Here is a 20198-nt window from a genome sequence, read left to right on the forward strand (position 1 = left end):
ACCAAATTGATTAACTTAAAAATTCCTCTTGTCTTTAAAAAAATTTCCCTCTAGTTCCTCACATTATGCTGGTAGGTCTAAACACCAGTCAGAAATCTGCAGCATATTAAAATCACCAAAGGATTTTGTTTCATTTTCCTTTCATGCCCAGACCTGCCTCTTCCTTATATTTGACCTTGAGAGTTTCCCTAACGTTGCTATGTGTGTGGGGAGGTTGCTAGTTGGGGTGACGGGAGGGGCCAGAATCGCACAGTGCTTATCATGACCATATCTTTTGGTTCTCCCCAAATTGCTCCTGGCTGTAGTGAAAGTCACAAAGTCCATAGGATGCAGGACTTCGATGGACAGGTGGTCCAGGTAAGAGACGTGGGCTGAGAACCACTGGTCCCACCCCGGGGGGTGATTTTGAAAGGGTGGAAGTTGGGTGTGAGGTGATGGCAAATTGTTAGGGGGATTTTCTGAATTAATAAATTATTTTAGTAAATATTGCCTGCCTACTATAGGCCAGGATTTATGCTAGCTTGTGGGGATACAAAGTTTAGTAAAAATTGGGGAGGGCAATAACACTCTAGTGGGGGAGGCAGGTTATAAAAACTAGCTGTCTCAGAGTATATTAAGGCTGTGTGTGTCCCAGGCTGCTTTATCTTGTACCCATGCTTGGGTACAGTGCCTGGCATATGGTAGATACTTAAATGCTTAAATATGTAAATGAGTGTCTACCGAAAGCACTTATGAAAGCACCAGAAGGAGAATAGTTACGTCTACCAGGCGTGCACTGGAAGGAGAGACAGCGTCATGGAGGAGGTAGCCGAGGAGCTGACCAGCTGGGCCGGGGTGGGTGGTAGGAAAGGTGTTACGGCAGAAGGAGCAGCCTGAAGGCTCGATGGTGCCGAGCGCATGCAGTGTGGCTGGAGTGTGGTGTGCCTGCCTGCGGTGGGGCGGGGTGGAATCGGCCGGAAGACGGGTTGAGAGGGGACGATGCAGGGTCTTGTACACCTCATTAAGGAGTTTAGACTTTGTCCTCTTGGTGGTCAGGGGCTGCCAGAGGTTCTGAGCAGGGTGAGTGACAGCCAGGTCACGATCTGTTTAAGAAGATAACTTTGGCCATGGAATAAAGTTGAGGGAGGAGGTGAAGTCCAGGTGGGAAGCTGTGGGGAGAAGGGACAGGTGAGGAGACGTAAGGAGAATTGACCAGATTCGAGGCTTGATTAGATGGGCGGGGAGGGAGCTAGAAGGAGCCAAGTGTGACTCCACAGGCAGATGGGTGGCGCTGACGTTCTTGGCCCAGGTGGCAGAGTCCCAGAGCAGGGGAGGTGAGGAGCAGGTGGAGAGGGAACTTGTTTCCAAGGTGGCGGTGGAGTGGAGTGTGCATCTTGCCCAGGCTTCAGAGCCACCTTGATGCGGGTTTAAGTCCCTGCTTGTCCACATGTTAACTGGCTGACTTGGGGCAAGTTACCAAACTTCTCTGAGATTCGGTTTCTTACTGGGTGGCCTTGGTCATTGACTTAGCACAGTGCCTGGCGTAAGGAATGTTTGCTAAATGGTGCAAAGTAGGTCTGGGGCTCAGCAGAGTGGTTGAGACTGGAGATGACCACGTGGCGGTACAGCAGAAGCCGTGGGGGTGGGTGCCATCTCCCAGGGAGCGCGCAGAGCGAGAAGGGCAGAGGGCAGACCTCAGGGGAGGATTCCAGCCCTGTAGGGTCCGAAGTGGAGACTGAGCTAGTGACAAAGATGGGACACTGTTGGGGGGTGTGGGAGAGAGGCTTATGGATGAGGGAGGAGGGTGGGGGGCTCCTGGCTTCGCTCCTTAGGACACCCGGCACTGTTCTGTTTTTTTCAGCAAGAGCAGTTTCAGGGGAGTAGGAGACACAAGCTGGGCTGTGCTGGAATGAGAGAGAGTCAGATGCGGAGCAGAGCAGGACAGCCTACCAGCCCAGCCCCCTTGGCACTCAGGAGCCGTGGGGAGTGGTGCCCGGCTTTGGGCACTTGGATCAGGACACCGGCTTCTAAGGATTCCTTCTCACCAACCTCACCTCTGTTTGTGTGATAGGTCGCCTGCGGTCAGGACCATAGTCTGTTCCTGACGGATAAAGGAGAAGTGTATTCTTGTGGATGGGGCGCGGATGGGCAAACAGGTAGCGTCCCTCCCACCCCCGCCCCCCTCCCTGTGGGATGGTGCCGCTGCCTTCATCTGACTCTTCCCTCTCCTGTCACTTCCTGGGAATGCTGTTCTGTTGTGTCCCCTCCCATCCCCCTCACTGGGTCCCCGGATCGAGGATTGGAGAGTCCTGCAACAAGTCTGAGTCTTTTAAGAGACAAATGCCACCTAAAGGGAGCTCGATTTTAACTCATTTGAGAAGAATGTGATTAAGGGAGGGAGGAATGAGGGATAAGCTTTATCATCCTTGTATATTTTATTTTTCTGTGTTTGATATTTGTCTGAAGGGAGGACCTAAAATTTAAGATTTAAATCTTGCGTAAATCCTCTATAACCCTGCTACCTCATCACATCATCTTTGTTCCTTGACTCATGTTTTCTCCCAAGTCCTTGTTCATATGTGAACGTCTTTTATGGTAATCATAGCGGAGGTGTGATTTTATATGCTTGTTTTATCATTAAATTTACATGAAACATTTTTACATGTTGGTATAATTTTCAGTTGCAGTTTTTAATATTTGTATGGTACAGCATCAAACTAATGTACCATAAGGTGAGTTAATCATTTTGTCAGGCGATTTACTCATTACCCTGTTGTCAGGAGGCATACTTTTTGGGGGGTGCAGTAGCCATTGGAGGTATGACATTTGTCATGTGTAGCCATCTAGCTTTTCCTTTCATTTGGAGTGTTGCCCTGGATAAATTCCCAGGAGTGGGTCAGAGGATTAGAATATTTTTATTGTTTTCAGAATGTGTTGTTAAATTGCGTTCCAAAAGTTTTACTAGTTTATATTGCCATCAGCAATGTATAGAAGTATCAGTTTAATCATAACCTCTCTAGCAGTGAGTATTGTCAATTTAAGTGTCCTAATTTAATTACAATGCCAGTTTTTAAAATGTGCTTTTTTTAATCTATAAAGTGGAAGCTTCTTTTTATTTTCTAAAATCTTGGTGTGGGTAACTTTTAAAAATCAGCTTTTCATGAAAAGAATGAAATTGTTGATACATTTTGACAGCATAGACCGAGGAATATGGTGAAAAGTGAAAGTCCCACTCGCTGGAGATAACTGTGGTTAACAGTTTCCTGGTGCCATTCCAGAAGCTCCACTGTCACATGGCCCCACTGCCCTTGCTTGCCAGGCTCTGAGTCCAGCCCCACGAGGCCCCTGCAGCCCGTTCTTAAGCCTGTCCTCCGCTGTGCTGCCACCGTGCCTTTGCACACGCTGTTCCTGTAGCCTAGAATGCTCTTTTGTGCTCTCCTTTTCATCCTGTAGGCCTCAGCTTGAGGTTGTCTCTTCAATGAAGGCTCCCGACCATTCTGTCTAAAGCAGTTTCTATCTCAGCATCCTGTTTCTTTCATAACCCTTCAACATTTTGAATTACTTTTTAAAAATCTTTTTTATTATATATGGAGTACATAATAACAGGCTTTTTGCCTGTTGCCGAGGGGTGCTGCCAGTCTGACACTGCTTTGGGCCCCTTTGAGAAAGCCTGGTACAAGCACGAGTCTGTGGTTCAGGCTTCTACCTTGGTCTGCTGCCCAGGGGTTACTCTCCATTGCAGTGCTGATGGGGACATTTGTCCTCCGGGCAAGCCCCGTCTTTTCCTCTGGTCACCGTGTACCACACCAGTTTGCCAGTTTTGATTTGTTGTAGCTGGGGGATGGTGTGGGGTGTGGGGCTGAGGTGGGATGGGCTCTTAGAGATCTCGTTTATGTTCTAGCAAGCCCAGCAGTGCATTAGGAATTGCTTGTTGTAACTCTGGCTTCCCAGTGCATATGGAAGTTATCTTTACACTACACTGTAGTCTGTTAAGTGTGCAATAGCATTGTGTCTAAAAAATGTACGTATCTTAATTAAAAAATACTGCCTCCCAGGTGCCAACCATCATTTGACAATACAGGGTTGCCACAAACCTTCAACTTGTAAAAACTGCAGTATCTGTGAAGTGCAATAGAACGAGGTGTGCCTGTATGTAATATACAAGGTCTGATAGGTTCATTGTGTGCTGGTGTTTCATCCTGAAAAGGTATGTAACTTGAATCAGACTTAGAAAATATCAAGGGTTTTATTTATTTATTTGTTTATTTATTGAAATTCTATTTATTTATTTATTTTGGCTGTGCCGGGTCTTAGTTGTGGCACGAGGGATCTTCGTTGCTGCACACGGGATCTTTTAGTTGTGGCATGTGGGATCTTAGTTCCCTGACCAGGGATCAAACCCTGGCCCCCTGCGTTGGGAGCGCAGAGTCTTAACCACTGGAACACCAGGGAAGTCCCATCAAGGGTTTTAAAAGTAAACAATTACTATGATGGTTTTTCCTCTTCTGAGAGAACATGGAGAAGGAAGTTGTACAGCATGTAGAATAATAGATTAGGATTTTGAGTTGATGTTTGCAAAGTGCTTAAAACTGTGTTTGACACATAGTAGGTCAATGCAAGTGTTTGTTAAAAGAATAAACAATTAAAAGTAAGTAACACAGTTTTCCATTGTTCCAGGTCTGGGTCACTACAATATCACCAGCGCACCCACCAAGCTGGCTGGAGACCTTGCCGGAGTGAACGTTGTCCAGGTGGCCACCTACGGGGACTGCTGCCTGGCTGTGTCAGTCGATGGCAGCCTCTTCGGGTGGGGGAACTCCGAATACCTGCAGCTGGCCTCTGTCACGGACTCCACACAGGTACGACCCCACGAGGTCCTCTGCAGCCTAGGGCTGGGGGTTTGGAGATAGAGTGTTAAGGATGTTTAGAAGAGATCCTTCACGAAGGGGTGATGTATAGAGTGCCGTGTAGGCCTCACCTGTGCTACGGCTGCCTCTTCAAGGGGCCGAGTTCTTGGCAATCTCATTGGAGCCTGGAAAGAAAGCTTAGATGCAAAAGCCATCATTATCAATACTTTGATGAGATAGTCCTGGTTTAGAGCAGTAGTTTAGGTATGTCTGCATGCCGTCTTGTTCTGAAAGGGATGTGAGGCTGTTTACATAAGGTCCTGTGATGTCACAGTCGGCCTCTTGTTGCTGTCTAGTGTGTGTACCCCCAAATACACAGATCTGAGGTGTGCACCTTGGTGAAGACACCTGTGCGGCCCCTAGATCATGCAGTAGGGCCTCTCCCTGTCACACCGTCAGTACAGTACAGTAGGGTTTCAAACATTTTATTAAGGAAAATTCCAAACGTAAGCAAAAAGTAGACCTCACTGCATAATTAATCTCTGTGTATCCATCATCCATGTTCAACAATTACCAACTAATGGCCCGTTCAAAAAAATAGGTAATTTACTGTTTTAAATTGTGTGACTTAGTGGTTTTTAGTATATTCTCAAGGTTATGCAACTGTCCCCACTAATTCCAGAACTTTTTCATTCACCCTCCCCACCCTGCTCTCCAAAAAGCCCCATACACCTAATGGCCAATCTCGCTGCATCTGTAATTCCATCTGCTTCTCTGTCCTGCGTTATTCTGAAGCAAATCCTAGACATCATATCCATAAATCAGCATGGATCTCTAAGTGATAAGGACTGGATGTCATCAAGCTTCTGACAACATACAGAAGGGTTTGAAATATATATTAATAGATAAAGAGACATGCGCAAGTGGATAAGATCAGCTCACTGGATGAAACAGTGCATCCTCTGTGGTCTGACACAGTAGCTTGAAGTGGCTGCAGATGTGGCTCTGAGCTCTCCAGTAGCCAGAACAGAGACGAAAGCATGGTCATTGAAATGATTCATTGTTTCCATAAGATAAACAGCAAATAAAATGTTTAGAAGAGGGACTGGCCTTCCGGATAGCAAGGCCTGAGATCAGTGTCTCCCACGGCCTTCCTGCGAGGGCAGATCTAGGGTCATGTCATCATTACCTGTGCTGCATGACAGAGGACCCCAACACGTAGCGGCTTAAAACAACACACATTTATTGTCTCACCGTTTCTGTGGGTCAGGAACCTAGGGGTGGCTTAGCTGGGTCTCTGGCTCCGAGTCTCTCAAAGGCTGGTGTCACCTTGGGGTTCACCTTGGGAAGGCCCTGCCTCCGGGCCCGTTCTGGTGGTTGGCAGCAGGGTGTCGGTCCTCGTGGACTGTTGGCCCTGGGGCCCCAGGTCTTCGCTGGCGCTTGGCCAGCTCACAGTGGTTGTCCAAGCCTTCCTCGGCTCCTTGCCACGCAGGCTTCTTCAAGTGGTGGCTCACAGCGTGGCTTCGGCCGAGTGAGCCAATGAGAGGGCGAGAGAGCGTGTCGGTGAGACGGGAACCAGTGCTTCGTAAGTTCATCTTGGCAGTGCCTTCTGCTCACGTTTGCTGGAATTCTGTTCTTTAGAAGCAAGTCCCTAGGCCTAACTCCCACACACAAGGGCGCAGATTATCCATGGTGTGACTAGCACAGACGGGTCACTTGTTTTGGAAGCAGCCCACCGCATCCATGATTCTTTACGTGGTCCAAGCCTCATCCTGTCAGTGACAACAGTGGTGCGTTTCCAGTGGCTCTTTGCTGGAGCGTTTCTCAGCCTTTGCCGAGGGCCCTGTGCCAGAGCCCAGTTGGGTAGAGAAGCTGTGAGAGCCAGGCGGCAGACACCACGCCATCTCGGATCAGTAAAGCCCCTTTATTCCTCTGGAGTCATCTGAGGGATTGTTACCCTCCAGCTGTCTCCATTTGCAAGTGACTCTGAAAAGATTCATGGCTGTCACAGAAGCACTTAAAATCTATCTTGCAAAGTTATTTCTCAGTAGGGGTGCCAAGACCAAATCCTGCTGGACAGCTAAGTTGGCCACATTTCGTTCTCCCAGCCCTTGAGCCTCCCATCTGTCACTCTGAGCAGAAGTGCCACTTGGCCGTCTCAAGGCACTGCAAGTTCAGTACATCCCGGAGTGAGTTCATGCTCAGCCCAACATCCTGGCCCTTCTCCCTTGTTACCCACGTCCACTCACGTTCCCCTCTAGAAGTCACGTCCCTCTCCCTTACTGCCTCCCTGTTGTGCTTAGGATAGAGACGAAACCCTTGCCATGATCAACAACGTCCTGCGTGATCTGGTTTCCCTTCTGCCCACCGGCATCTTACAGATACTCCCCCTTGTGCCCCTGCGTCAACCACTCTGACCTTGTGTAAGCTCCTGAACGGGCCACACTCACCTTGTTCCCTTTGGACGTCCATCTCGCTGCCTCGGGATTTCCTTCTCTTCTCCCCTGGCCTGCTTACTCCTGATTGCCCCTCCCTGCACACCAGATCAGGTCCCCTGACACTCACGCCAGGGACCCCTGTACTCTCCTTCACTGCATTCAGCACAGATTCATCCCGTGTTAGGTTTGGCTGACATCTGCCTCGCCCATTGGACTACAGTCTGAGAGCGGGACTGCTTCTCCTGCTGCCTGTCATCTTCCCAGCATGCAGTTAGGAGCTTAGCATGTGTACGATGTTCAGGAGATATATGGGGAGGGAATGAATGAACCGGGACTTACCTACTCTGTACGTGAAACAGTATTTCCAAGTTCTCGCTGGTTTGTCTTCCTAGCAGTGTGGTCCCTTCCTTTGATTCAGGTGAACGTCCCCCGGAGCCTGCCCTTCTCGGGAGTCGGGCGGGTGAAGCAGGCTGCGAGTGGGGGCACAGGCTGTGCTGTACTAAACGGTGAGACCCTCTCGCAGGCAGTTTGCTGGGAAGCTGTGGGTGGCTTGGGTGAGGAAGGGTTGGTGTCCGCTGGATTCAGGCTGTGGTTTTCAGTGCGGGGAGCACGGTTGTGGGAAGATCTAGTTAGTTTAGTTCAGTTAATAGAGGGTGAGGGTGACATTCTTGACAGAAGGATAACAGCCATGATTTATAGGTCGACGAACAGCCAGCATAGAGCTGAGTAACTATCACAAACCTCTGGAGTGGAGGATGAAGTACTGCTCCCTCCCGAAGCCTGGGCCAAAGCCCCCAGGCCTGCCTTCTCCAGAAAGGCCGTGCTAAGAGCCACGGGCACATAGGAGAAGAGCCTTAGGGCTCAGGTACTGGGGGCCAAGCCCCTGGGATTAAACGTCTGGCACCACTGATGAGTAAACTTTTTATGACCTGAAAATCATTACGAATTTTAGAATCTAGCCAGAAGTTGTGTGTGTACTTCTCTTGGTCTCTGATCCGTGTGAGACGTAGCGCTGTTAGGAAAAGCTGCCGTTCTAAGGCTCTCCTGTGTTCACGTGGGGGTTGTGGCTGATTTATGGAGTGGCCCCGTCCAGCACACTCAAGATGTAGGACATTTGTATTGTGAGATTGGTTGGCTGCCTAGACACACTCCACAAGCAAGAATTTGAAAGAGGAGAAAAGAAACATTATTTTAAATATCAACATGTTCTTGCCAAGCAAGAAGAGGGGAAAAAAAAAAGTCCATGTGGATATAATGCATCTTGGTGGTGCGGTTTGAATTTCTAGCGAGGGAGGGCTGCACTTGGTTTGACTTCCTGACCGTTGTTTTTCCTGTAATCCAGGAGAAGGACATGTTTTCGTCTGGGGCTATGGAATTCTTGGGAAAGGACCAAACCTCATGGAAACTGCCCTTCCAGAAATGATTCCACCCACTCTCTTTGGCTTGACGGAGTTCAATCCAGGAGTCCAGGTTTCCCGCATTCGCTGTGGACTCAGCCACTTCGCCGCCCTCACCAGTAAGTGACCAAGCCCGTGTGGCCCCAAGGCCTTACCGAGCTTCACCCTCTCAGGTTCAGCCCCAAACCCTGGGCTGCTCTCAGTTTCCATCCATCCAATGGAGTGGCACCCTTGTGTGGATAATTAAAGAGAGCAGCTAATCCAGAAGTTGTTTGGCTTGAGGGGGTCTAATGTGTGTCTCCTTTTCACCCGGGAGGTGTGTTTTCAGTTCATTTGGTTTGTGGTTAGGCTGGCGTTGCAGTGACTTTTCTCAAGTGGACGCAGTCGGTGGTGGGAGAGGGGCCCCTCGAGTGGGCCGGGCTGCTGGGGGAGACCCGCGGAGGTTTGGTACATTGTGGTGGGTGAGGAGGAAATGAGCGTGGGGGGCTTCATCCCGGTCCCTGGCCAAGCCCGACCCTCATCCGAGCCAGGAGCGTGGGGTGGCAAGAGGCATATTTATAAGACCGTCCTGTGGTTTTGACGGGGTGGCTGTGCCCGGTTTCTCCAAAGTGCTGGGGGGAGTGATCGAAGGGGGGCTGAAATGGAGGTTTTCTCAGAGGGTTGCCCAGTTACAAAGCCATGACATACAAAGTTACTCTGCAGACGTCCCGCGTGTCTGCGCTTCTTGATTACAGCTCTCGTCCTCCCACCGCGGCTGTCGGCTCAATTTGCTCCTCGTTAGCTGACTTGAATAGTAAGACGGAACGAAATTTCATTTTGTGATTCTCGAGTAAATTCACTTTTTCCTTGCAGTTTAGAGACCGTTTTGTCTCACGGCAAGCTGTTGTTTCCTTTAGAAACATCTGGGCCGGGACAGTCAGTTTGGGTGGTCCTCGTCTGTGTGCCCCGGCCTCGCGCTGCTCTGAGGACTGCTGCAGGCGAGCGCACTGTTGCAGAGTCCTCACTGCCGTTCAGTCAGTGTCTGCGTTTCAGGGTTTGGGGCTTGAGCGGCAGCAGCTGCAGCGTGGGCCGCTGTGGAGGTGGGTGGAGTGTTGTCTGCGCGCTGAGGCACTGGGTGGCAGCGGTGGCGCCGCGGTGGAGGACCCCTCACGCCCCTCACGCCCCTCACGCAGGGTCAGCCACCTTCCTCTGCAAGCGCGTCTGAGCCACACTGGCGTTCTAAAGCCATTTTGATGTAGCAGAGAGTGTCCGTGTGGGCGAATTCTGGAGGTAACAGTAACCTATTTCCCCAACGTTTGAGGCTTAAACTACGTGCAAAGTCATGTACTTGGAAACCTGGACGAAGCCTTTGACTAGGGTAGATTGCTTTGTCTGCTGTCGTGCCATGCGGCCATTTGGGGTCACACTGGAATGAAATCCTACCTAGATTTCCCCCAAGACCCAACAGCTACCCTCCAAGTGCCAGTGACTGTCCCTCAGTAGGGGGAGCCTCAGAGCCTGGCTTCCTCTGCTTTGCCCTGAGGTCTGCTAACACGTTGGGGGCCAGACTGAATTGTTCTGTTAAACACGACCTCTGAGGTGGAAGACCGTGGACGGCAGCAGGACCAGAGGGCTCTGACCGCGCGTCCCAGAAGGATCCCTTACTTCATCAGCCGGTTGTGTCAATGCCGGCTCCCCCATGTCTTCCCTTCTTCCATGACCAGCGCCTCTGCCAGAGGGGGCTGGTAAATGGGGCCTCCGTGCCGAGGATGCCCCTGGCTGGTGTGGACGGAAGTCTGCACTGAGGGTCCTGCCCAGCCTGAGGGTCCATCCTGGAGCTGGCGTTCCCAGAGCCCCAGTCTGGATTCAGCCTCCCGGCCTGCCCCTCCAGCACCCTGCCTGTCCTTTTCCTTCATGGCACTGTTTACAATTTGAAAACATGCATTTGTTGGTTTAATCATTTGTTTAATTTTTGCTCTTCAACTAGCTCCAGCCCCGTGAGGACAGGAACATGCGTGTCAGTCCCCATGCTGTCCCAGCTCCTAGCACACAGATGTACACTCGACTCAAAGAGGCCCCCAGTCACCGTGTGTCACTTGACCAAATGCTCCTGAAATGTGGAGACCCAGACAAGAAATGACAAATTGTCCTACTTCTCACTCTGTCAGGGCGTGACCAGGATTTGAGGATGCCGAGATTTCAGGATTTGTGGAGGGCAGGGTTTGGTTAGACATAAGTGGGCGATGAGGGTGTGTGTGTAAGGGCCGTACAGAGCGGGCCCGGGCCGTGTACAGGAGCCCCTGGGCCCACCTCCAGGCATGTGTTCATCTCCCATGAGAGGGACACAGCATGAATCTGGGCCGGGACATGTTTTTGGTATGGGAAAGCATTAATGCCTGGGAGAAATTGAAGTTTAACTTTGATCTTTTTGTACCTGGCTCTAGAAAGCCTATTCTCATGACCCTTCCTCCTCTTGGAGACTTGCCCTTGGCCTCAAGCCCCAACCAAGCCGTTTTTCTTTATTTGCAGACAGAGGAGAGCTGTTTGTGTGGGGCAAGAACATCCGAGGGTGCCTGGGAATCGGTCGCCTGGAAGACCAGTACTTCCCGTGGAGGGTAAGGCTGGGCCGGGCGGGCGCGAGGGCGGCGTGCCCGCAGAGCACCCTCGCCTGGTGCGGCAGCCCGGCCGGCACAGGGTCCCCGGGCTTCCAGTCCCTGTGGCGCCTGCAAGAAGCGGCCTCGGAGGCTGGCCTCGGGCACACGGGTGCCTCGGGGCTCCGAGAGGGAGAGGGTTGAGATGAAGAAGTTGACGTGCCAGGAGCTGTTTACAGAGGCCAGTGGAGAGGACTGTTTTACAGAGGATTTAAAAGAAAGCGGGATGTTTAATGTTCAGAGTGCCTTACCACAGCCATCAGAGTGAAACATGAAGGCTCTTCTGAGGGGAGGATGCAGTTACACAAAAAGGCTCATTTCAGAATTAAAGGGGAAGAGGGTTCCTTCTTAAGTTGTAGTTTATCTTAGTGTCGTTTACTAAGTCAGTTCTTTAAGTTCTTCAAAAAAAAAAAAGGCTATTTATTTTTTTGAATACAGAACATATGGACGTGGTACAAAATGTATTATGAAAGGTAAGTCTCCCGTCTCTTGTCCCAGAGGCAGCGACTGGTTCTGGTTTCATTGTTCCCTTCCAGAGATAGGCTCTGTGTAGAGGAGCGGGCGCTTGTGTGCGTGAACGCCTGTGTGTGTGCACTTGCGTGTGTTCGCGTGTGTGTACGTGCCTGTTTTCTTTGAAGGTTAGGTTTTAACGTGTTTTGAGGTTGTGTAAAGCATTTTTTAAAAAACACATGTAAAAGTGCAAAAGAAATGTGTAATAAAAAAAATAATAAGGGGGACTTCCCTGGTGGTGCAGTGGTTAAGAATCCGCCTGCCAATGCAGGGGACACGGGTTTGTGCCCTGGTCCGGGAAGACCCCACATGCCGCGGAGCAACTAAGCCCGTGCACCACAACTACTGACCCTGCGTACCACAACTCCTGAAGCCCACGCACCTAGAGCCCATGCTCCGCAATGAGGGAAGCCACCACAATGAGAAGCCTGTGCATTGCAACGAAGAGTAGCCCCTGCTCGCTGCAACTAGAGAAAGCCCATGTGCAGCAACGAAGACCCAACACAGCCATAAAGGAAGGAAGGAGGAGAAGGGGGGGGGAGAGAGGAAGAGAGACAGAGAAAGAAGGAAAGAAAGAAGAACAGAAAGAAAGAAGGAATGAAAGAAAGGAAGGAAGGAGGTGAGGAGAAAGGAAAGAAAGAGAAAGGAAGGAAGGAGGAGAGGGAGGGAGAGAGGAAGAGAGAAAGAAGGAAAGAAAGAAGGAATGAAAGAAAGGAAGGAAGGAGGTAAGGAGAAAGGAAGGAAGGAGGAGGGAGGGAGGGAGACGGAAGGGAGGGAGAGGGAAGGGGAGAGGTGGGGAGGGAGGGAGAGAGAAGGGGGAGAGGGAAGGGGAGAGGTGGAGAGAGGGAGGGAGAGGGGCAGGGGGAGAGGGAAGGGGAGAGAGGGAGGGGAGAGAGGGAGAGGAGGGAGGGAGGGAGAGGGAAGGGGAGAGGGAGGGACAGGGGGAGAGGGAGGGAGAGAGGGAGGGAGAGGAGAGGGGGGAGAGATGGAGGGAGAGGGACGGGAGAGGGACGGGGGAGAGGGAGAGGGAAGGGGAGAGGGGGAGGGAGTGGGGAGAGAGAGGGGATGGGGAGAGAGTGACGGGGAGGGAAGGGGAGAGGTGGGGAGAGGTGGAGAGGGAGGGAGAGAGAGAGAGAGGGAGGGAGAGATTGAGGGAGGAGAGAGAGAGGGAAGGGGAGAGGAGGAGAGAGGGACAGGGGGAGAGGGAAGGGGAGAGGCAGAGAGAGGGAGGGAAGGGGAGAGGCAGGGAGAGGGAAAGGGAGAGAGGGAGGGAGAGATGGAGGGAGAGGGAAGGGGAGAGGGGGAGGAGAGATTGAGGGAGGGAGGGAGGGAGAGAGAAGGGGGAGAGGGAAGGGGAGAGGTGGAGGGAGAGGGAGAGGGAGAGAGGGAAGGGGAGAGGTGGAGAGGGAGGGAGAGGGGGAGAGGGAGGTATGGAGAGAGGGACGGGGGAGAGGGGGAGGGAGGGAGAGGAAAGGGGAGAGGGAGAGGAGAGGGAAGGGGAGAGGGGGAGGGAGGGACAGGGGGAGAGGGGAGGGACGGAGCGAGAGAGAGGGAGAGGGAGGGAGAGATTGAGGGATAGAGGGAGGTATGGAGAGAGGGAGAGAGAGGGGGAGGGGGAGGGAGGGACAGGGGGAGAGGGAAGGGGAGAGAGAGGGGAGGGGGAGGGAGGGACAGGGGGAGAGGGAAGGGGAGAGAGAGGGACAAGGGGAGAGAGGGAGGGAGGGAGAGGGAGGGAGGGAGAGGGACAGGGGAGAGGGAGAGAGAGAGGGGAGAGGGGGAGGGACAGGGGAGAGGGAGAGAGAGAGGGACAGGGGGAGAGGGGAGGGAGAGGGGGAGGGAGGGAGAGGGACGGGGGAGAGGGAGAGAGAGAGGGAAGGGGAGAGGGAGGGAGTGGGGAGAGAGGGATAGGGAGAGAGAGGGACGGGGAGAGAGGGGGGAGGGAGAGGCGGAGAGAGGGAGAGGGAAGGGGGGAGGTGGGGAGAGGTGGAGAGGGAGGGAGGGAGAGAGAGAGAGAGAGAGAGGGAGGAAGAGATTGAGGGAGGGAGAGAGAGAGGGAAGGGGAGAGGCGGAGGGAGGGAGAGAGGGAGAGGGAGATGGAGAGAGAAAGGGAGAGAGGGAGAGGGAGATGGAGAGAGAAAGAAAGAAAGGAAGAAAGGATTTATCGGTCAACAACCCAGGGAAAATGTTTCAAGGCACTCACTTTGGTGTTTGTTTTAGGGGCTCTTTCTCTCAGCTCCCCTGGCTGCTGGCTCTCCTGGATCCCCTGAGCTCGGCAGGCCCTGACTCCGGTGCTTTCTCTAAGAGAACAGGTCAAAAGGGAGACTTTAAACTTGTTGGAAAAAAATGGCTGTGGCCCAGAGCTGTTCCCAGCCTGGCTGGTGCTGACATGCTTGTTCCCGGGGACCCTACCCCGCGTGAGGAAAGGCATGGCGGTGGCTGGACCATGGCCGGCAGCTCAGGGATACGGAGCAGTTAGAATCCTGCTGCTTCTCTTGGGAGCCACTTGCAGCCCTCTCTGTAATAGCCCCCCTCCCCCCACAAGGGGCTTCCTTCTGAGGGGCAGCTGGGGAAATGGCCAAGCAAGTGGGTTTTGAGTGAATGACCGTTGTGACTAGGGGCTCCCCACCTGCCTCGTGTCCTCCCAATTAGAGTGAAGATCAGCTGTGAAATCAGCTTTGAGAGCGTTTTCGTTGTCCAGGTGGCCGGGCCAGGCTTGGCCTCTGTGGTGGAGTACCAGGCCTGGGGGCGGATGCCCCGTTGTTCAAGCCGGACCCCTGCGCCGAACGTCCCTCTGAAGTGTCGTTCCCGGCCTCCATGCCATCAGGGAAGGGTCACTCTGGTCTGTCCTGTGACGGCTGCTTTCATGCCCCACACCATTGTCTCCCCTTGTGTGTCTGTAGAGCTCCTTCGCCCCCCGTGTCACCTTTTGCTCGGGGTTGGGAGCATGGTGCTGAGGTCCATGCCGGCTCTGAGATGCAAGGCTGGGGCTCTGGGAGAGTGGTGGTGACAGGAACCAGGTTTTCGATCAACTAGGTTGGATTCCTTAAAGGTTAGTCTCTTGTTGGGTAGTTGGACCTTTCTCCAGTCTGTTCTGTTGTCGCTTAAAAAAAAAATTGCAGGTGATTTTTATTCTTTAAACACTCTTTTCTTATTAATCTTAAGTAGGGGATATGTTACATCATTTAAAAAGTATTCCAAGAAAGAAAAAAAAAGAGTAAAGCCGTATTTGTAGGTCCTGCGGTGCTATTAACTAGTTATCCTTTTAGACTTCCTTACAGAGCCTGGGCTTTTCTGACGATTCGTAGGCCTAGGAAGTGACATCTGAGTCACCTGATTGAAACCTCTCCTTCCGGAAGCTGTCCAGGAGGTTTTCCTCCTCCACATTGATGCTCAGGGCTCAAAGAGGTTCAGTGATTTCTTTAAGGTCACACACCTAGTAAGAAGCGGAGGACTTCCCTGGTGGCTCAGTGGTTAAGAATCTGCCTGCCCATGCAGGGGACACGGGTTCGAGCCCTGGTCCGGGAAGATCCCACATGCCGCGGAGCAACACAACTACTGAGCCTGTGCTCTAGAGCCCACGAGCCACAACTACTGAGCTCATGTGCCACAACTACTGAAACCTGTGCGCCTAGAGCCCGTGCTCCACAAGAGAAGCCACCACAATGAGAAGCCTGCGCACCGCAAGGAAGAGTAGGCCCCGCTCGCCACGACTAGAGAAAGCCCGCGGGCAGCAACAAAGAGCCAACACAGCCAAAAATAAATAAATAGATATTTTTTAAAAAGTGGAGCCAAGGGCTTCCCTGGTGGCGCAGTGGTTGAGAGTCCGCCTGCCGATGCAGGGGACACGGGTTCGTGCCCCGGTCTGGGAGGATCCCACATGCCGCGGAGCGGCTGGGCCCGTGAGCCATGGCCGCTGAGCCTGCGCGTCCGGAGCCTGTCCTCCGCAACGGGAGAGGCCACAACAGTGAGAGGCCCGCGTAACGCATAAAAAAAAAAAAAAAAAAAAAAAAAAGTGGAGCCAAGAATCAGACTGAGAATTTCTGACTTTAAGACGTCACCATGGTCCCCCTCCTCTTCGAGGGCCTGAGCTGGGTTCCCCTGGAGTCCCCGCGGTGGAGGGAGGGCGAGGTGGAGGTGGGGACCCTCTGCCCGATGGCAGCCCTGCGGGCCTGGGAACAGGACACTGGGGAGAGCTTTCGAGTGGTGCCACCCCCACCCCCACCCAGGCCATGCCCTAACTTTCCAGCGCACATGACCGCCATTCTCAGGGCCTGGAGCTGTCCCGGGGGCCGGTGCTTTGCACCGTCTCTCTTATCCTCAGAACAGCCTGTGAAGGTTGGGCTGCCCCCCAGCCTGCCCCCGCGCACACTGACTTCAGGATTCGAAGCTGCTGGCCCAGTCTCTCAGCCGCGCAGTGGGTGGGCTGCGACGTGACCTCGGTGCTCTGAGCACAGACTACGCCCCCCCCCCCGCCGTGCGCCTCTCTGGTGGGGCTTGGGTTGGAGCACAAGCTGGGAACCCTCTGCTTCCTGGGCCTCTTTCTTACCTGGCTGCTTCAGGAGCCACAGGCCCCGGCAGTTCTGACGCCCCAGGGGAGGGCGCGCCGCAGGGGCTGGGCCTCCTCGCAGGCTGAGCTCCTGGGTGTGGCCTGGCTTCTGGGCGCGGGTCAGGGCATCCCTGGTACAGCTGAGTGGGGACACGGCAAGTCTGGTGGCCGGATCACAGCTGGTCCAGCGCTCCTCTCTGCCTTCCTCTGCCCTTCACCTGGTGGGTGTGTGTCTTGGGAACTTGTCCTGGTGCAGAGAGCTGTTCCTACACTGATTCTGCTCAAACTTTTCAGAGTCACTCAGGCCAAATATGGTTCGTTTTCTGGAACTGTTTGCCTTTGCAACAATTTGAGTGTAAATTGGTTTAGAATAGAAACTCCTTTTAACCCTGATGAGGCCACAAATAAAACGTGGCTGAGGGCAGCCTTCTCTTGGCCTCAGTTGAGAGGCTGACAGTGAGGGGCAGGTGGCCGGGGGGGCTGGGGCCCCGGGAGCTACCTGCTGCTCCCCAGAGAGGCTCCTGGGGCCAGCGTCAGCCACGACCGTCGTCCCGGCGAGTCAGCCAAGGTGAGGTGGCTCCCTCTGCTCTGGGTTCTGATGGTCACAGCCCTTGGGGAACAAGGACAGAGGTGCCTAAGTGTGACAGCTCGGCCGCAGGTCAGCGCGGAGAGTGGCCCTTTCCTGGGGAAGGTCAATAAAGGTGCTCTCGTGGCCCGGGGAGGTTGCTAGGAGCTCACCTGGCCTGGTCATCCCAGGCAGCGTGTTTTCTTCTGCTTCTGCAGCTCTGGGCCTTTGCGATGAGCGGAGGGCAGTGCCGCATGTTTGTTCAGTGATTTCTGTAACAGGTTTTGCTGAAGGCGTTTGTTTAGGGACGGGTGAGTAGCACGACTTGGTTGCTAGCATCCGTTTGCCTTGTGGCTGGGAGACCCTAATGGACTTGCCTCTGAACGGTTGATGTTGCTGCCTCTGGGCTTTTAGGGCAGGCCATCTGGACTAGGCCTTTCCCTCTGAAGCTCAGTAAACTCCGCAGGCTGTTACAGATCCCTCTCCAGCTGTCACGCTGCCCCGGGGGAGGGATGGCAGGATTCGGATCCGGTCATCGGCGTCCTGGCAGGGCTGAGGGGGAGGTGGTGCAGGTGCTCTGTCTTAGAAATTGCCCCCTAAGAAGACACTACACTCGCACCGGCTTTCTGCGTCTAGAATCTCTGGAAAGACAAGAAACCAGTTAAAAGTAGTTTCCAGCTCAGAGGGAAGGTGGGGAGCAGGGCACGGGATGACAGGGTGGTGTCCAAGGGTATTTAATACCTTTTCTTCTTTTCTACTGAATGTCATTTTATATCGTAGCCATGTGGCTATCACCTATTCAAAGTAATAACAACAATAACATTTATAATAATAATACAACAAGAGGAGAAAGCAAAGTGCCCCTCTCCTGGAGAACTGGGTGGCTGTGTGCACCTGGAGATCCCGCCTGTGTTGTGGGCACCATGGAGTTCGGAGGGAGGGGGGTCCATCTCCACGGCCCAGCTGTGGGGCAATGAGAGTCACCGTCAAGGCCAGCAGGCTGGAGCCTCCACACGCACGAGGCTGTCTGCACTTCACCTGGAGGGTTGGGCCTGTGATGAAGTGATGTCAGTGTGGGTGACAGTGTCGGCAGGGCTGCCAGCCAGGCCTCTGGCACCTTCTGAGACGAAGTAAATACCCCTCCTCCGGGGTGCGCAGGACCTGGGAGCAGCCTGCCTGGGTCTGGAGCTGACGTGTAGAGCGGGTGAAGGCACTGGGCTGGGAGGCTTCCTTCCCACAGTGGACCCTGAGGGCAGGGCAGGGCAGGGCGGGAGAGTTTCTGGAGCTGCTCCAGGGAGCTGTCTGGTGACCCCTGGGAAGGGTCACTGAACAGCTGGCTTGAGCACAGGTTTGGCCTCTGGGGAGTCACACTCGGGGAACGGCCTCTGTGGGGTGTGCACGTCCCAGGACGGTGCAGGCAGGGTCCGTGTGCGTGTCCAGAGCGGCCTCTCGGGGGGTGCTGCCCGGGTCTGGGTGGGGAGTCAGGACGGCCCTTCCCACGGTGGGTGCATCTACCCTTCCCAGCAGATCTGCCGGGTGGGTGTTAGCACCCCATTTCCAGGTGAGGGAGCCGAGGCTCAGAGCAGTTAGGTCACCTGCCCAGAGCAGAGCCAGGGTCAGGCCCTTGATCGGCCACCGCCAGGCCCTCTCTCCTCACGGTGTGCTGGTTCTTGTTTGTTCAGGTGACGATGCCTGGGGAGCCTGTGGATGTGGCGTGCGGTGTGGACCACATGGTGACCCTGGCCAGGTCCTTCATCTGAACGTCCTCCCCGGCCCGCTCGAGCCAGGCCTCGGCCTCAGGACCGCTTGGACTGCACAGCAGAGGCAGCCGCTGGGGCTCTGGTTGGGGCCCGAGAGGGTCGGGGCCCTCCGTGTGGTGTGCCGCGCTCCCCGGCAGCCCGGAGCGGTGTGACTGGAGGTTCCGGGACGGGGTCCCCCCTCCTGCCGAGGGTGAGACGCGCTGCACTCAGCACAGATGCCGCCGTTATCGGCCGAGCCCCAGGGGTGTGTGGCCCCGGCAGGGCGAGGATGATCTGCTCATCTCGGCTCCTTCTCGGGAACACACGACGGCTTCTGGTGTCACGTCTGGTCTTTGGAAAGTTTAGCCCGCTCAGCCGTCTCTGCTTGCTGCTGGGACACCAGCTGAAACCCCTTGCACTGGAGTTCTCCCTGGAAATGCCAGTGGGCGCCAGCCCAGGACCGTGTGGGCCCATGGCTCTCAGCAGCCTTGTAACCATTCTTACTGCCTGGCTTAGAAGACTTGAGAAGCCCCCACGGGAGGAAGAGCGAGGCCAAATTCTTGTGGGCCGAGGGCTCTGAGCACATCCTGCGAAAGCTTGGCTGGAGTACTAGCCTTGGAGAAGGAAAATTCAGAAACAGTGACAAACATTTGCATTAGTAGTGTAACTTGTCTTTTTCTTTAAAAACTTCTTTTAAAAATCTCTCTTGGAATAAAGTCTGTTTTCTGCTTTTTCGTTTTTAAGAACTGGAGAGGCCTTTTTATTTTAACCTGATCATTTAGAGATTAGCTTTCAAAAACAAGGCTTTTGGTAAAGAGGCAACTAGAAACCAGTGAAAAATACTCTAGAAGACAGCCCCACTTGAAAACTGTTTGTTTTCTGACCAGAGTCTGCTCCCGCAGTGCAGTTGGGAGAAAATGATGAAGTAGAAAACCAACTGGGCAATCATGTCACAAAGCAGGCTCTCACTCACGGTTTGCCTACATCCCCCATCTTTTATTCATTCACTCAACAAACACTTACTGTTGTACCCCGTACTTGTCAGGTACTGTTGATCCCACTGGGTCACGTGGTGGCAAACAGAATCCCTGTAAGCAGGTCTCATGACACTTACATTCGAGGAGGCAAAACAGACAAGCAAAGTGCATTAGGTGGTTGCGTGGGCTGTGGAGGAAAAGCCGGAGAGGGACAGGTGGTGCCGGGGGCGGCGGTTTAAAGCGGAGCCGTCACTGACCCGACATCCTTGCTGCGACCTGAGGCAGCTCGAACCGGCCAGGCGGTGTCTGGGGCAGCGGCCCTGGGACCCCTCACCTGGGCTCCTACCACCTCCACTTCTCTGTAGGGGGACCAGTTCTTAACGTTTATTACAGCAAAGTTTTTCCATAAACTTGAAACAGAAATTGAAAACCATCTGTCATTTTCCTTCCTGGAGCTTCTAGTTGGGCCGAGGACCATGTCACCCCAGTGGTGAACGGCAGTAATCCATCCTCAGGGAGATACACGCCTTGAAGCACATGCTGATGTGAGGAGGGTGGTGTCCCTGAAGG

General features: G+C 53.5%; 1 protein-coding gene across 1 annotated transcript in view; it reads left to right on the plus strand.

The window, feature by feature from the left end:
- RCC1L (RCC1 like) overlaps positions 1-19397 on the plus strand; it is a 33398-nt gene extending 14001 nt beyond the window's left edge. The window contains exons 5-11 of the mRNA XM_065892797.1: positions 306-357; positions 2051-2135; positions 4657-4838; positions 7683-7770; positions 8607-8780; positions 11170-11255; positions 18595-19397. Coding sequence (XP_065748869.1) covers positions 306-357; positions 2051-2135; positions 4657-4838; positions 7683-7770; positions 8607-8780; positions 11170-11255; positions 18595-18672 — 745 coding nt within the window. The 3' untranslated portion in view covers positions 18673-19397. The remainder of the gene's footprint in view (positions 1-305; positions 358-2050; positions 2136-4656; positions 4839-7682; positions 7771-8606; positions 8781-11169; positions 11256-18594) is intronic.
- Positions 19398-20198: the final 801 nt, after the last annotated feature.

Source organism: Phocoena phocoena, chromosome 15 (assembly GCF_963924675.1).
Source record: "Phocoena phocoena chromosome 15, mPhoPho1.1, whole genome shotgun sequence".
In the NCBI taxonomy this organism is placed as follows: Eukaryota; Metazoa; Chordata; class Mammalia; order Artiodactyla; family Phocoenidae; genus Phocoena; species Phocoena phocoena.